The 16,874-nt window shown below is 35.3% G+C and overlaps 1 protein-coding gene across 1 annotated transcript; it reads left to right on the top strand.

The window, feature by feature from the left end:
• The first annotated feature begins 172 nt into the window (after positions 1-172).
• LOC114875796 lies at positions 173-16,535 on the top strand. The gene is made up of 6 exons (XM_029186506.2): positions 173-351; positions 2,631-2,836; positions 7,496-7,628; positions 8,736-8,869; positions 9,069-9,270; positions 10,465-16,535. The coding sequence occupies exons 1-6, from the start codon at positions 288-290 to the stop codon at positions 10,566-10,568; spliced, it is 843 nt and encodes a 280-aa protein (XP_029042339.1). The 5' UTR covers positions 173-287; the 3' UTR covers positions 10,569-16,535.
• Positions 16,536-16,874: the final 339 nt, after the last annotated feature.

The raw sequence follows: 16,874 nt of genomic DNA, 5'->3' as shown, positions 1-16,874 counted from the left end.
GTCACGAAGCTAGGAGTACGAGTAGAAGGCATCCCTGAGCTGCGCAAAACAGGTATGTTCTCTTGTTGAACGAATAGTACTGTCTATAAACACAGTGAGTTTCCGTTCTACGTATTACATTCTATGGGAGGTGGTCGAACGATCGAAAAGCTTCGTCAGTTGTAGCGCCGACTCGGCTCGAAGTTGTGTAGTTTAAAGGCACATCACTGTACAAACTAGAAGCACGTTTTTTTCCTATTAAGTAACGTAGAAACAGTAACATTCGAGATAAAAAAGCTCATACGACAATGCCGCGTCAACCAGCACATTGGAGAAAATTCGTATTCGTCTATATTTTCCAGTTATTTTCATGTAAGTTATACGCAATCGTAAACACCCACCCGGCCAGTTCATTCTGTTTTCAGACAGTGAAAATAAGAATTATTTCGTTATAATTTTAAGTGTCATACTACTTAAAATACAAAGTAATTTATAAACTAGTTTACTTGATCATTTTTTTCTATAATTTATGTTTAATAACGTGTGATAATCTGTATATCGTGGAGTTTGAATGAAGGCTTGCGTAAGGGCTAGCGTTCCATTGAGTACGAGAGTAAACAAACTCTTTAGTGACATTTGGTACATATAACAGTGCAATTCATGTAAATTGTTTCTTTCAAATTAATACACAAAGTTGTATTATTAGAATAAATAGAAAATTTATCAGAGACAATTACAACAATCGCACTTAATACATTTTTCTATAAGGTTGTATTTATCAGATTTCTAATTAAGTGATTCAAACGAATTACCTAGTGATTAAAGAAACGCGTGCACATTTTTCGCGGTTTTTTTAAACGTCACTCTCTTAACCCTATACCTTCTTTTTCATAGTGTTTATAACTAAACTTTTTTCGATGTTCAAATTGTACAATTTTTTATAAATTATACGTCATTTTATTGTCCCTGAGAGTTCCAACATTTTTGTCCTCCAAAGAGTACTCGAGGTTAGAAAATAAAAAATAAGTTTTGTGCTTGCTTTTGAGAGGATCTCTGCGACTCCTCGAACGACCGTTTAAACACGAGTGAAAAACCATTAAAAATCTCAAGTGTTACGCGACGGTGGTTCGGAAAATGGAACGATTTCGTTTCTACGATTCCGTTGTCCTCGAATATGGTGCTTTCGGAACGTCTTGAACCGCTGGAATACCGTGCGCCCGTGTTGGTAACACGCGCTTTCCAGTGATCGATACAGTAACACCTCCCAGCAACAGGGTACTGCCACAAGTAGTTATAGTCAACCGAAACCTCTCCATTCTTCCGTACGCTTTTATTACATCGAATGTATTTTTCAATGCGTTATTCGCGTTCTTCCTCTCATTTTCTGTCCAACAAATCATATAAGATCCTATCTGCCCAACGAGTTAACGCTGGAAGTTAACAGGAAATTGACGATCCTCCAAGTCGACCTAGATATCGATGAACATCGTTGGCGAATTAATAGACACGTTCTTATCGAGCCTGATTATTATGTTATTGACAATTTCATTGAAAATAATTTCTCGTATGTTTATCGTTTAATTTTTACTTTTATGCGCTTGAATATTGTAATTGGATCAGTTTTCTTAACTGACGTGGCAAACTTTTCCCGAGGATACAGTATTAAATTGTTAAATTATTTATTTCTAAATTAATATCACGTTGGAAAGGTTAAACAAATTTCCAATGATCGCTAAATTTAGCCACTAGTAAATTAATCCTAAAAGCATTGATTTCCAAGAAATTGATCTCTTCTTTTAGTCTAACAAAGAATTAGACCGTTGACCCAAGTTATTTTTCTACCACTTCATGAGAAATGAAATACTTCAACATTTATTTTTAATTAGAAAATGGTAACAGAATTAATTCCGTCTAATGTTCTGCATCATAAACCGTGGTGGAAATGTTCGTTTTATTTCGTGCATAAATTAATGAATGAATTTGTTGTTAACGAAGTTGCAGCAGCGAGTGAAGCGTTTCGTTGTTGAATGGTAACGAGGCAAGTTTCGAGCGTTAGAATCGTACTCGCGAATGTGTTTAAGCGTTATTTTTAACCGGATGTAACGATACATTTGAGACTTGATAAATTAAATATTGTCTTTCACTGGTTATTATCCACGAATTCAGACCGTGGCTTTATTTCGTGTGTCCATTTCAAGTGGCCATACCGGGACGGATTTTCGCGCACATTTTCCACCGCAACGCTTTGATTTATTCCTCGCGAGCGGCTTTCCCTTTGAATAGCATTTTGCATGCTCCCGTTTAGCGTATCCTGGGATATGAAAATTCATCGGAGGCTATGATATATTTTCAGCCCAGCGGAATTAATTTATTTGCGAACGAGAGTAAAATGCATCCACTGAAATGTACAATGAATTCATTCGTGAATATTTACAACGAACAGTTAACAAATCTTCTATGTATTTACATTATTCTATGTGTTATTATTGGAAATCACTGCGGTGAATTGTATTATTTCTGAATACATTATCATACCAAATAACAACACTTATAGTATATCAATTTGTATGGTATCTCGGCCATGAAATTAGGTCAGATTTTCTATATTTCAAAATCAGCCAACTAAATGGTGATTATCGATAATTTTTCAGATGCAACTTCCACGGTGCATGTACAACTGATAGCACCGCGCTATGTAACCTACGGGAGCACAGCAGTTCTCCATTGCAATCATAGTGTCCCAGATGCTTCCTTGCATAAAGTCGAGTTCATGAAGGATGACAAGACGATATTACGATACATAAAGGATAGGAAACCGCCGTTCCTTAAATGGGGGGTAGACGGTGCAAACATGGAGGTGAGTTTGATGCAATTAACCCGTGCCATCTCTGTGTTTCAATTATGCTTGCTTTAAGCAATTGCATAGTAATAATTATCCTTGCCATTAACTCCAACAAATAGGACATTTCTTACGGAAATTTATACTAATTACTTACATCAATTTAATCCGTTAATGACTGAGTCTAAATGTTCAATTTTTAATTATTATGATATATGATAATGAGAATTTATCTCTCTATTTTTTGGAGTATATTATATTACCTTGTATTAGCTGAATTTTATTTCGAAAAATTGAAAATTCTATCTTTATTCTGATGCGTTGCTTCGTTTCTGTATAATTGGGATCGTGTACTTATTAATAACTTCGGCAGAACAAGGCTCTAATGATACTTGCGCACGAATATTGTACCATGAAAAAGTAATTCATCGGTCTAATGCATTTAACGATTCCGCGATGCCTTGATAAATGATCGCGTGTTCCCCCCTTTTCCTATTGTTCGAAAAACTTTTTACAATATATTTTGCGACCTTTATGTATCGGAACGTGGAAACTGGAAATTTATTTCTATCTGTATAGTCAGCGGCCATTCAATTCTTTTATTTTTATTTTCGAAAGGAAAACAATGCCAGTGAAAAGAATACACTGCGATCGATTAAACCTCAATAAAATCGATTATAAACAAATACATAAAGCGGTGTACAAATTATTTCTGAAATTTGTAGTTGAATTTTGTTTTACGTTTTTGTTTATTAGTGGTCCCATGTACGAGAATACATTTGTATTATTTTTTTTTTCTCGATAAAATATTGCAAATACAAAAAAATTTTAAAGCATGCCGCATTTGAAAATTGCTGGGTGTCTTTTAAATCGAACGAGTCGATAAAAATGGCACGTTACCTCGTTCGTGGATCAATCTGTTTGAGTAATACTAGTTGATTAATCGTTTAATTTGCAGTCGCTTTGCTTTTGATAGGTTGTCGCGTGAACGAAAACGTGGTAAATTCCGTCAACGATAAAGTTCCGCTTAAACGACGAATGCTTCCGCTCGTCGAAGACGAATTTATCCGGAAAATTTCTCGATAAAATCAGAATTTATCAAAAGTAAGGAGAATAGTCTGATGAAAAAGAATTTTCTGGTATTCGAAGGAAATTCTTAGGATTAAACATTGCTTGTTCCATACGAAAATAATTAGTTCGAGTACCTATTTCTTTGATTGCGATGGCGATGAAAGAAACACATCGTTTTTTTTTCTTCTTTTTCCATTTCTCGTGAACTTTTAAACGTAACCAGCCTGCCTTGCAATTTTACATCCCTCGTGTTTGAATGCCTCTAATATGATGGCTCTTAGAGAGTTGTTCGGATACAGGCCGCAAAAGGAAAAAAAATTTCATTTCGCGAACTAATGTCGTAATAAAGTAATGAAAGCTTAAAGCCCGACTGAAAAGAAACCGTGTTTGTACCTTCGTTTCTTCTAACGTGTAATTACACAAGGGTAGAAAAAAAAAGAAACACATTTTGGTAGATGCCTTGGAGCCTTGGACAAGAAAATTACATATTTTTCTTCGAATTTTCCTGTTAGTTTCCTTGTTACTTCTTACCTTATAATCTTTCCTTCCCTTCGTCTGATTAAAATCGTTTCATACTACTTGCCCGTGGAAAGTTCCCAACTTTTCCTATCGCATCTATCTGAACGAGACACGGTTCTTTACCCAACTTCTGTATTATTTGAAAATTCTCATTTTCTTTTACTTGATGCGTTCTACTTGTTCCATTAAGTAGTATAGACCGACATTAGTCAGGCGAAGTATACTACTGTCTGACCAAATGTTGTATCGTTCTACTTCCTTGATCAAACTTTTTTATGATTTAAAAATTTTTATTTTCTGTAACTGGTATATTCTAAATATTAAAGCAGAACAAAGAAGTGTAAAAGGTATTCGAAAAGAAAACTTTTCAGTTCTTCCTTCTGCAGCTGTCTGATCAAATACGGTACTATTCTACTTGATAGACTAAGCTTCCCGTTATCTGAAATCTTTTTCTTTGTTTGTTTTGAGAATAAGGAAGGGAAAAGTATCAGCGGGAAGAGTATTAGTTTGACTAAACTCGTTCTATACTATTTGCTAGGGCAAACAAACTTTTAAGATCGTCTGATCAGATACGGTACCATTCTACTTTCACGGCTAAACTCTGCATTATCTAAATAGCCTTTTCCTTTCTTTGTTTGTTGCGTTCTTTAAGCGAAATAGAAAGAAGTTGAGAGAATAGTATTCGTCCGATTAATATCATTCCATTCCACTAACCGGAATAATGAAAGTTTCAAGGTTTCAAAAGTTCCACATTATCGGCAAATTTTCTCTGTATAAATTACAAAGGGGAAAATAAAGCAAATGAAATTGATAAAATGAATTAAAATGAAACTTTCAAAAATGAACCCACCGTGAATGCAGATACGAAGATATTAAGTTTATGAATTTCGCTCGATATTATTTACTGCAAATAAACCGTACTCGAAATAACAGAACGTATCGTATATCTGAATATTTACGTTTCGAAAGTTAGAGGAGATTTAATAAAATATTAATGCGACACCACGCGAACGCAGCGTATTCGTGTTCGACGTTTCGCAATATGCATAAAACAGTTCGTGTCGAAAGAAAGATGAACGAGCTCTCGTATGCATAACGCGAAACTTTGATCCGATAAAATTAATATTAAAATATCACGGTCAAATATCGTTTGAATTATCCGATGGCTTATCTCGTTATCGACGATATAATCTAGCTGTCGTTGATCATCGATTATAATTACAAGTTAGTTAATTATCAATACAATTTAATTTATCGGTCATCAGTAACATTTAGTAAAATTCAAATAACTCTGTTAGCAGTCTGTTATTAATTATAAAAGAATCGGCTTAAAACTGCAGGAATAAGTGTTAATTCTCACCACACTTGCATTCGTGCATTGCTAATAAGGAAAGGGGTGAATTTCCCGAACAATGGTAAGGTTTAACAGTCAGCATAGGAACAGGGAAAATTTCCGTGATCCGTGAATAAAGTGTTAAGTTGAAAAGGGTTATTCGTGCATAGCACGAACGATTTAGTTTGCGTTGCAAGGTGCATTGTACCCGAAACGTCAGTGGTAACCTAGAAAAAGTGACGCATACACTTTATCGGCGGCTAAACGCGTGGGTTGTTCTGTTTGCCTTGTTCCCTATGCCACGGTATATCCGGCTGCGATAATACCAACCAGTAGACATTATAGTTGAGAAGCGTGGCAGCTTGAATACCCGTAAAGATGAACAGTCAACGGTAAACAGAATTATACCCTTTCATCTACCAGACGATGCTTGAACAACGCTTTGTTACGATTACTTAATATTCAACACCCGCTTCTTTAATACTTTTTATACGGCTATAACAATATCTATACTGCAGGGACGACCCCTCCAAGATCCAGGGCCTCCATAAGACGATTTTGCGTTTAAGAATGCAATTAGTTATACGAGCTTCAATGTTAATTTTATAAACTTAAAGCGGCTACGATATTATCTACGTTTATTAATTTTAACGAAATAAGGAATGGAGGAACATTATTTATTCGAGCTACACAGCTTACAAAGAGACAAGTAATATGTATTAAACAAATAATTTGAAACTATTCCGTGATTCTCTGGTAGTGGTTAAGGCATGAATTCCGTAAACACAGTTATATACCAGCCTTTCCTCAGGATACGTACTTCCACCTCAATTTCAGCCGACGTTATCCAATCTCGTTCCACATTTCCTGCTATATTAATCCATCTTCTAGAGCCACCGTGAAAAGTGCTCATCTCACATACTCGGTTTACTCCGAGAACCTCGGAGAACACTGTAAACTGCAAGTTTTTCTTCCGCTAGAAATTTACAGTCACTCGGATACTCGCTCGCATAGTTTTCAATTTTAAAGAAAATGAAAATATCTGTTCTTTCTCGTTTCTGAAGTGTACCGTGTTTATATAAAGATTAACAATTATTTTCCAATGGAAACATTTTACTACTCCTTGTAGAATAAGATAGAAATGAAGTAAAAACGTCTGTTCCAAGAGAACAGTGCGAACGATTTACCAGAGGAAATTGAAATTGTGCGGGGTATTAACGTAACCGGATGTTCCTATCGGGAGACAATATCTAGATAGACATCCTTAGACAGTAGTTATGTACACGAGAGGACATGCAACTTTTAATAAAAACGCGAGTTCGTGACGAGTTCCATTGTCTTTCTTTCGTTGCTGTAATTAGGATTTTTTGGTGGGATGGGCCTGACCTTTTAGGATTATTAATTGTATCAACATTTTTAGAATGTTAAAACATTAGAATCTTAGAATGGTGAGATTTTCGGGAAGGGCCAAGTCTACCCTAGTTCTTTTCTAATTACACCGATGCTCCCTTTCTAATTTTTTCTTTGCTAACACGTACACGATCAAACCTAAATCGTTTGATCTATTTTCAAGAGATCGATACGTCCTTTTTGAGCGTGCTCGCATGCAAGGGTCAATAATAATGTCGAGAGTACAATGTTGAAGGGTTCAGAACAAGTACGTGGAAAACAGTTGCGTGTTATTTAAGAGATGTCTTAGATAATCGGTGAACTGTATGGAAAATTAACGAAACGATATTATTGATTGCTTACAGTATATGGCAAATGGCACGACAATCAAATTAAAGGACGTTCGTTTCGAGGCGTCTGGTTCGTATTCCTGTCTGGTTTCGATGACGACTCCTATTTATGCCCAGCCTTCCGACATCGTTCAAATGAAAGTCATAGGTAAGTCATTTCTTTGAAATAGAAATTTTTAAATAAATAATACTTAGAGAGAATTGAAGAACCTACGACATAAATCTACTACGTTTGGTCGCAACTCGCAAGATTCCAAACTTTCATACAAAAGCTATATAGAATTTTTAACTCTTTCTGTTGCTATAAACGCGAAACATTCAGTTCCTCGTATTATACGATTTACTTTTTCTGTTACGAAGAATTCCAACTTCGAAAAGTTTCCCCACGGTTTGTACTTGTTCAATAAACTTCATATACACGACTGTTTGCACTCGTATGCTTGCAGCCAGAAGAGTAACCGAACGAACGAAATGAAATAGATATAAGGTGAGAGGCAAAAGTAAGTAGACACTGTTCAAAATAGAATATCTCGGTTAAAATTCGACTAAATAATTTGAGGTATTTTCATCGTTTTAAAAAATAACAGAACTAATCACGTTGCTAGGTGAAAATTCGCGATTTTTGGAAATTTTAGTGAATTAATTTTTATGGTCTCTCGAAAAATCTCCAGTTATTTAGTTCAATTTTACTTTCGCCTCTCACTGTACGTAAACATATGAGGCAAACGTAATAGTAATAAAACTTTGCGGTTCTTTTCGATCGTAACAAAATCTGCTCGAATTTTACAATCGTGATTGGAAAAAAACAATTTATCTTTTGCCTTTGGCGGATTTCATACAAAATTAAAAAATGTCGAGTAATAAAGCTGCTTCTGATTCGTCCTTTCATCGATCGGCCAACTAATTATACAATCGTTCCGTCTATACCGTGCAATAAAATCGTGATAAAACACGATGTCTTTGCAATTATAATGCACCGTTCGAGCAGAAAAATGTTATATGACCGGCAGCTGCATAAAATTGCAGCGGTCGCAAAGCAATAATAGATACGAGCAAACACGGTGAGAATATATTTACAAAGGTAATTTTTCGAAGGTGAAATGATTTTTCACGGAAAACATTAATTTTTCTCCTATTAAATTTAAAAGTAAGAATATAAACTGTAGATTGGATGAAGTTTGAAAATACTGAACGATTCTTACCTGGTTTTCAGACCGTACAATAGTGTTCTAATTAGTGTTATGAAATTATACAGTACCACAGACTGAAAACCCGAAAATCACATTCAAGAAAGGAATGTACATGGTGGGCGAAATTTTAGAAGCGAATTGCACCTCCTCGGCTGCGCATCCAGTTCCTCACTTGACTTGGTATATAAACGGCAAGGAGGTGAGTAAATATTACGAATAATCGATCAACCTTCTACTTCGTAAACGTGTTAATTTTGAATTACTAACATCATCAAATATTCTATTAATTTCTTATCTGCACAAATAAATGACTGAGGATTGAAAATGCAACTTCTGATGATCGCCTATATTTATAAAATTCTTGTTCATTTTGTTAATGTTAACGGGTGTTCCGTCAGGTGGATATTAGCCTGGTTAATCATTATCCTCACACGCGTCACAAGGACCAATTGATGTCCGCGACTGCGAAACTAATGATAGAGGTTTCCGCGTTGCATGCAGGGGAGAACGGATATCTAGAGATCAGCTGTTATTCCACCATTCCGGATTACCCGTTGCACCAGGAACAGTACGCTGATGTCAGGGAGGAAACGGTTTCGGGTAATTATTTAATCCTTGAATGATTTCATACATTGCACTTTGAGGACGATCAAGTCTTTTATGAATTATCTTCTCTTTTAACAACGAGAACCTGCCTCCTAAGCTTGAAAATCTTGAGAAGGGGGCTATAGCATTTAGACTTTCTGTCACTTTTGTACAGGCCAAACGGTAAGAGTTATCGAAAAAATTCTTGCGCCATTGTGTTTAGTGGGTCAAAATTCCAAAGAATGGCCGATTTTTTTTTTCTTGCCACTTCCGGTGTAACCGGAAATAGCCGAAAAAGAGTTGGCTCTAGAGCGAGTCTCGCTCTAGTTAATTTTGGCTTGTTTTAATATTAATAACGATCCGAAGAAATATTTAATGAAATCGATTAAATTTGCAAAGGATACACTCGCGCATTATATGTTCGTGTAATTAATTTATCGAAAAGTTCATTTTAGATACATTTTCAGTACAGAGTGACCTATTTATTTTTATTATTTTTTGAAACTATGTAATCGATCGCTGATCGATTCTACCCAAATAAATATGTACAAATCACTTAACTTTTTCTATAATACTTTACAGTTACAATTCTGCAGCAATCAGTATATTGCAATTATCGAAATGAAATTGAACAAAGAATGTGTGGGGCACATATGTCTATGTAATCACTATTGCAGAGGATTTTATTTAAATTCAGTTTCACTGTTACAGAAAATTTCTCTGTAGTCATTGAATATTTCTAAAAGAATTCCAATTAAAAACTGGAACAACTCAATATTCATGATCCCTTTCGTATCAATTTTATAGATTCTCTATCGTAATATAAAATATTTTATATTCTGAATATTTTTTATATTGAAATGAAATATTTTCCAAGTTAATTCCATTCTGGAATGCATCCAATCGAAATTCAGTTAGCAGTGCCTTTTGACATTTTCTTTCCCTTGAAATCTCTACGGCCCACGCCAATCAGGATGCACTCAAAACTGTTGAAATTAGCAAATTAATTCGCGGATGTATACATCCCACGCTGCGAGTACATTGGCAAACGATTGGCAATATCTACACCTACATCATTATACCATTTATAAGTAATTATACCTGTAGCGTTTTTTAGTTTATCAGATAATTACATTTATTAGAAACATTTTCACCATCTTTCGCCAGTGTACCAGCTTGATTCTCTAACGCGAAATCTGGTTGTTCCAGTGGAAATAAAACCCGCGCCGATCGCTGAATCCTCGAGGGCCCGTGGATGGCCTTTAGCTACATTACTATGCATCCTTTGTACGATGCACAAAATCATTCCTTAATAAAAAGTCAATTGCTTTAGGATAATTTAACGAAGGAACAGGAAGAAAGAATGAAAGAAAAAAAAAAAAAATGAACAACCTAATTGTGTAATATACGTAACGAGGAGGTAACAAGCGGAGATAAGGGAGAATCGAGGGATATATATATATTATATTATATACATATACGTATATATATATATTGAAGAACGAACAATCACAATGTCTTCCTTGATTATACCGAAATACACGGGGGGCAGCGATTTTATTGTCTTGCAGAAAAAGAAAAAAAAAAATTTTATAAATCATAGACGCGGCTTCTTCGTGCAACTATTTTCGATTGTCGCTTGTATCGATCGTTATCTATTTCGCGAATTATAATGAATCGTGGCCACGGAAAACGGCGAATGAGATACCGTAGCGCATAGTCGATTCGCCGATGATTAATAATTTCTTCTTAACACTTCCGCTACCGCGCCGTCTCTTGTCATCACGCGATACCGCGTGCTCGACCGTCAACCCTTTTAACGAGAAATAAAAATATACCTTGACCCGAGGAGAAAGTTCAACGTATGGTAGCGAACGTGTTAAAGAGACGAAAAATAGGAAAAAAAGAGGATGAAAAGGGACACATATTCGTAAACAGATACATACATACATTACATACACACACGGGCGCATTTTCTAACAGATACATTTGTCGGGTCGACCGCAAGATTAATCCATTTATCGTCGTTCGTATATTCGTGTTTTCCGTTCAAATCCTTTAACCACGTTGACAGACTATTGCATAGAATAATTGTGTTCGTGAGAGATCAAAGTGGGGGAGTTTAATGTATTCGCGATAGTATATATCAATTACTGTTTCACCTAGTTTTTAGACGGCTACAGTATTACTCTCTTTAAGTGAGACACCGGTTCTATGTTAATTAGAAGGGGATAGAACCATCTATTTTGTACTGTTCACAGTTTTATGTGATAGAGATGATAAATTACCAGCAGGTACCAATTAAGTTATATTATTAAGAATTGAAAATGAAGGGTGACAATTGCAATAGCACTTGAAACATCATATTACAAATTTAACTCGTTAAAGAAATTATCCACATCTTTCGTTTTTTATTTTTAGTCGATCAACATTCGTATTGAAACGGTATAAATAGCAGGTGAAATTGGATTAGCGAATTATTTCAGAAATTATTCATCGTAAAAGCAATTATGTGTTCCTGAATAGATGAGTTTATTAATTCACCGCTTAAAGGGGTAATGCTGTACCCTTAATATGTGTAAGATGCAATCTTGAACGTTCGATGAATAGATAATTGATTCGATCGAATGTTTCTATCGACCGATACACGGTGTAATTGAATGTCAATTCGTAAGTCGAATTTCTTGTTCGAAATTAAGCTACGTAATCGTTGTTCGAGGTAAATGTTTTTTAAGCGTGTTTCTTATTTCAAAGTTAACTTGGAATAGTTCAAATCTTTTATAGTGCTAATCGACGTACCTTTAAATTGTTATTTTCTAGTCATTAACTTAATTTTATATTCACACCTGTAACTAAAGATGAGCATTGCGATCAATTATTTGAATCTATTTTACATCCTAGTTCGAACATGATCTAAGTGCTCGTCCTAAATGCTAATTTTTAAGTAAAATCGACAGATTACGATGTACCTATATATTTCATATATATATACATATATTAAGAAAAAAAAAACATATTATGATAAGTTGTAAGTACATACGAGCTTCGTACGTGTGCACGTGAAAAAAGATTTCGTTTTTTCGTGTTTCTCAGATCTATTTATATACACGTATATTAAATATAGCGTACGCAGAATGTATGTTAGTCTAAAGCAGACATCCTATCGACAAATCAGAAAAACTAAGACTGTTATACCTTGTTATTATATCGACGATGTTATTCGTTTATGCTAATACAGTATAGTTGCTTTTCGTCGCGTTCCTCGTGTTTAAAAAAGAGAAATATCACAGATGCATCCTGTATACCACTATCATTAACAGATTACCTCTATTTCAGACATTTTTCTCTACAGGAAGTGTTTAATTTTCATGGAAATTTTCTCTTTAAAATACCAGTGTTTGTAGAGGAGATACAGGGACAATTGTTGGCAATTTTTTGTATTAGTAATTAAAATCAGAAAGGATTTGTTAAAAAAAGTTAACAGGTTTCTGTAAAAAAAAAATTCCCAAAGAGAGAAGCTCGTTTGGCCCCTCTGAGTAGGCATCCACCCTTAAGCCCTTTGATCGTTTTTCATTGCAGCGATTTTACGATCGTCCTTATATCTCTTCGATCGACGATACACGCACACGTAGCTTGCCCTCGAGAGCCTGCTTCATCGCATAACAACGTGTACTATTTTTAACAAAAAAAAAAATATGTAACGATACAGAGGGGTAGTGAAAGAAGTTACAAAGTTCGCGGTTATTTTGTTATCGTTATCAAGCTTGTAAAATCAGTCCGTAGGAAAACAAGGTGTAATTATAGAATATCCTTGCCTACGCACCGAGCTCACCACCTCGATCAATAAAATTGTGTATACGAGAGCTTTCCAGGGCATCCCACGTGTGCACAACTCTAAAACGCTTCCGTTCCCTTTTTTTCCGATGTAATGCGTTCTGTGAAACCGAGAGAGAGAGAGAGAGAAAAGGAGAGACAAGAGAGCGAGCGTGTTTTACCTATAAGTAATCTCTAGTAAGTGATACTTTTGAGATATCGTGCAACATATCGTAGCGTTATAATTACACGTAAAGAGTTAATCTTTCCGATCCTCACGGCTACTCGATAGTGCTCTGTTGTTCTCGAGAGGTGCCCAATAATAGCCCCCCCGACACAATGGATACGCTGACGAGAGCACGTTCCAACTCTCTTTATCCTACTGGGTGAGTCACGATGAATAGAATCAACCTAAATACAACAATATTCGAGTGACGTTAAATGAAATATTCCGATAGACTGTGTTCACGCTGGAATTGTTGAGGGACTTCAAACTGGGGGGTAGTTAATTTATTTGATTTTCCAGTTCACGCTATTTTACCTCGTGGGAAAGATCCGTTTATTATAAATGACAGAGTACTAGAATAAAGAAAAATGAGAGCAAACAAATTACTTGCGCTCTACCATTTACTCTGCTAATGTAAACTAGCCTTCGAGCCTAATAAACGGATTTTTTCTATCGGCCTTACTCTGCCAATGTAAACTGAACTTTAGAGAGCGAATCCGAGCTAGTATTACTTAGGGAGGATACGATAGTGTCCAATGCTGAAAGCATAGCTTGTGCCATTGTTATTAGAGAAGAAAGTATCTCCTGGACTCTGTAGAAAAATAGTTTCTTCTCTCTTTTACAAAAACCGTAGCGATTCGTGTGTAGTGTTTTACGACTCACCTTGTATAGAGGCAGCGAGCCGCATATCGGGAAACAAAAGGTGGTTGAGCCGCGAAAAAGGCGGCAATTCACGGTGCTCGCAAACGATCAAGATGTTGTTGTTGTTCCTGTTATTGTGCTCTTTTCAAGCGTTCATCCAGCCTGTTGACGTAATACTTTCGAACGAGTTGAAGAGAAGCAGGAAAATCCTGTCGACAAAGTCGATAGCCGTGAGGATAGTCGGCGGGGAAGTGACCGACATACGGAAGTATCCGTTTCTCGTAGGTGAAATGCGCCCGTGATGTTTCCTATATACTATTTAATCTGTACAGGTTGTTTAAAAAAAAAAAAAGGAATTCAAGATTTTACAGAGAAAAGAAACAGTACTCGTCAATTTCGCCATCTGAGAGAATTTCTTTTTAATCACAACGAGTGCTGTATATTCTGTAATGTCTAAAATCTTGATTAAACATCCTGCAGATATTCGAATACCTCTGATTACTTTCGAGAGATGTAAAAAGATAAAAGAGGGAATCAGTGTCGAAACTATGTCAATTTATAATCTTTCCTAGCACGTGTCGTAGGCTAACGAAGATCGGTTACGAATTATTTTATTATTATCCGTAGAAACTAGCGGTGTAACGCCCAATATCCTATCAATGGAATTGAAGGAAGATCGAGAGGAGGTTGTTTGATTCCTTCGAAAACAGGGAAATAAGTTTTTGTAAACGAAAGGATGGATCTCTCGAAATGATTCAGAATGATTCGTACGCGTGTCACGAGAGGTTCGCGGATGACGAAACCGAATTTTTAATGTCAATTTCTGGTAGGTCTCGGTCCAAAGGCGACATATTAGCCATACCTGCGGAGGTACTTATATAGCGCCGAGATTCGTTTTGTCAGCCGCTCATTGCATGGTCAGGTGCGTTTTAAAATGTCTGTAAGACTGCAATACTTAAAGGTAGATTTATATTATCCGTATCTGTGATCCATAAAAACACACGATAGCAATAGAAAAAATTTACTCTCAATATTTTGCATTTGTTTTATAATAAATTATGTGATTTAGTACAAAATTTTCCATTAGGCAATGTACTTCAGTTTGAAACGAAAAATATTTTAAGAAAAAATCTTAACGTTCATTGTTTTCTGTAAAATTTTAATATTATCAATTATACCACCTGTTACATGACACTCTGTATATGCAGACTGTAATTACTGCTGGATATTCGATATTCTCTCTTGTAAGTCTTCAAGCAAGTCAAGCATATTCGAGTTTCAAATTACCTCGATAATTACTCAAAGTGAAAAATTACTGAAAATTCTAATAATAATTCCAATCCAGTATAAAATAATTACTTTAAACCCGGATGTGTTCCATGTTTGAGCAAATAATATAAATCTATCTTAACCAAATCTCTTTGCTCTTCACTTTAAAATGGTAGCAGAATCATCGACACATCAGTTTTGATTAAATCTTTCGCTATGATAGAGTCTTTCGTTCATAGCGAAAGAGTTAAACATTTTCACTACTGATTCCTCCTACTTTATAATCCTATCATCGATTGCAAAAATGTTCTAGTTGCAAATCGATGAAAACTCTTGCATTGGTGCTTTCAAGAAGATCCTATTTACTGATAGATTCAAAGTGCTTAGATAATCATTTTTGCATTGTTCTATTCATTCTAATAAGAAACCAAAGTGTGAGAGAATGTAGTTAGAGAAAATTAGAATTTTTTATAAATATTCATACTTGATCATAAATTTGTCTTTAAACAGTAGGCGTTCAAATTCTATAATAGTTGATACAATAAATAATTAGGAATGTGAATTGAATGAATAGAGTTCCATGATAGCTATTAATATTAGAGAATTAATTGAACTTTCGTTTCATCATTGAAAATTTGCAATCAATCTCTTCAAATAAATAGAAAATCGATTTCATTTCGAGTGCTTGAAGCAACGATACCATAGGGATTAATTAGCTGGGTCGTAACGAAGCGGGTAGTAATTTACACGTGTGTTATTATTTTTCTATCGCGATCGTGAATGAAAGAGGTGATTTCATTGATTCACGCGTATTCTCGTGCTACCATTTTACGGTTGTAGAGCAGTCTTCGCTCGTAGCGCTTTCATTGCTATCATAGACACACGTATGCTGCTTTTCAGAACTTTGAACATGCTGAATACACACGTGTGGAATTAATTGGTCGCTCAGGGTGAAGAATAACCCTTCCCACTACGCTATCTAGACCAGTGATTGGAATTAAATTAAATTGAAAATAAATTCCTTTCTTGAGCGACCAATAAGAACCATAAATCTTTAGATTGCCGAATGTGCAATCTAGAGCAAAGTGTCAGCGTAGAAAGAAGCTGTTAGACTATCACACTATATGTACAAAACAAAAAAACAGATACTTACATTTTCTAAACACAAAAGACACAAAGTATGATTCATGTTCCCGTAATTATTTTTAATTGCGAGTCAGCATACGTAGTATTAAAAACAAGGAAATAAGAAAACAGTAGCGATCGCAGCAGTGAAAGGGTTAGTGGCGTTAGATGTTATTAAACTTGTGTAACGATTAAAAAAAAAAAATAAAAGATGAGGAAGAGGAGATAAAATTAACACCTTACCTACTGAAGTGGATAAGCATTATCCTCTAAATATTATTATTTTAATTGAATTGTTAACTGTTAATTGTTTATCGATTGCTTTTCAGTCAGCAAATTATAGAAGTCTATTAGCTCTTTTATTGCGACAGAATTAGACCCTCCGATCTACTTTTGTTAATACTAATAATTAGGGTCTACTATTTTAATAATAATGAGCAAAGAGAAGGACCTTCACACCAGCCTTAAATCCTGAAGGAGTTAATAGACTTCCGGTTGGTAAGGTGTTATCAGTGCGTAAGTGACAGAATATCATTGTGTAATC

The sequence above is a fragment of the Osmia bicornis genome, chromosome 4 (genome assembly GCF_907164935.1).
Source record: "Osmia bicornis bicornis chromosome 4, iOsmBic2.1, whole genome shotgun sequence".
In the NCBI taxonomy this organism is placed as follows: domain Eukaryota; kingdom Metazoa; phylum Arthropoda; class Insecta; order Hymenoptera; family Megachilidae; genus Osmia; species Osmia bicornis.
Note: the sequence above shows the minus strand (reverse complement) of the source record. Positions and strands in the feature narration are given on the sequence as shown.

Bases quoted from the DNA above. Each gene is read 5' to 3' on its own strand.
- LOC114875796 (XM_029186506.2), top strand. From the start codon at position 288: ATGCCGCGTCAACCAGCACATTGGAGAAAATTCGTATTCGTCTATATT. The intron at 2,837-7,495 runs GTGAGTTTGATG...GATTGCTTACAG, and splicing joins TAGACGGTGCAAACATGGAG to TATATGGCAAATGGCACGAC. The intron at 7,629-8,735 runs GTAAGTCATTTC...GAAATTATACAG, and splicing joins CGTTCAAATGAAAGTCATAG to TACCACAGACTGAAAACCCG.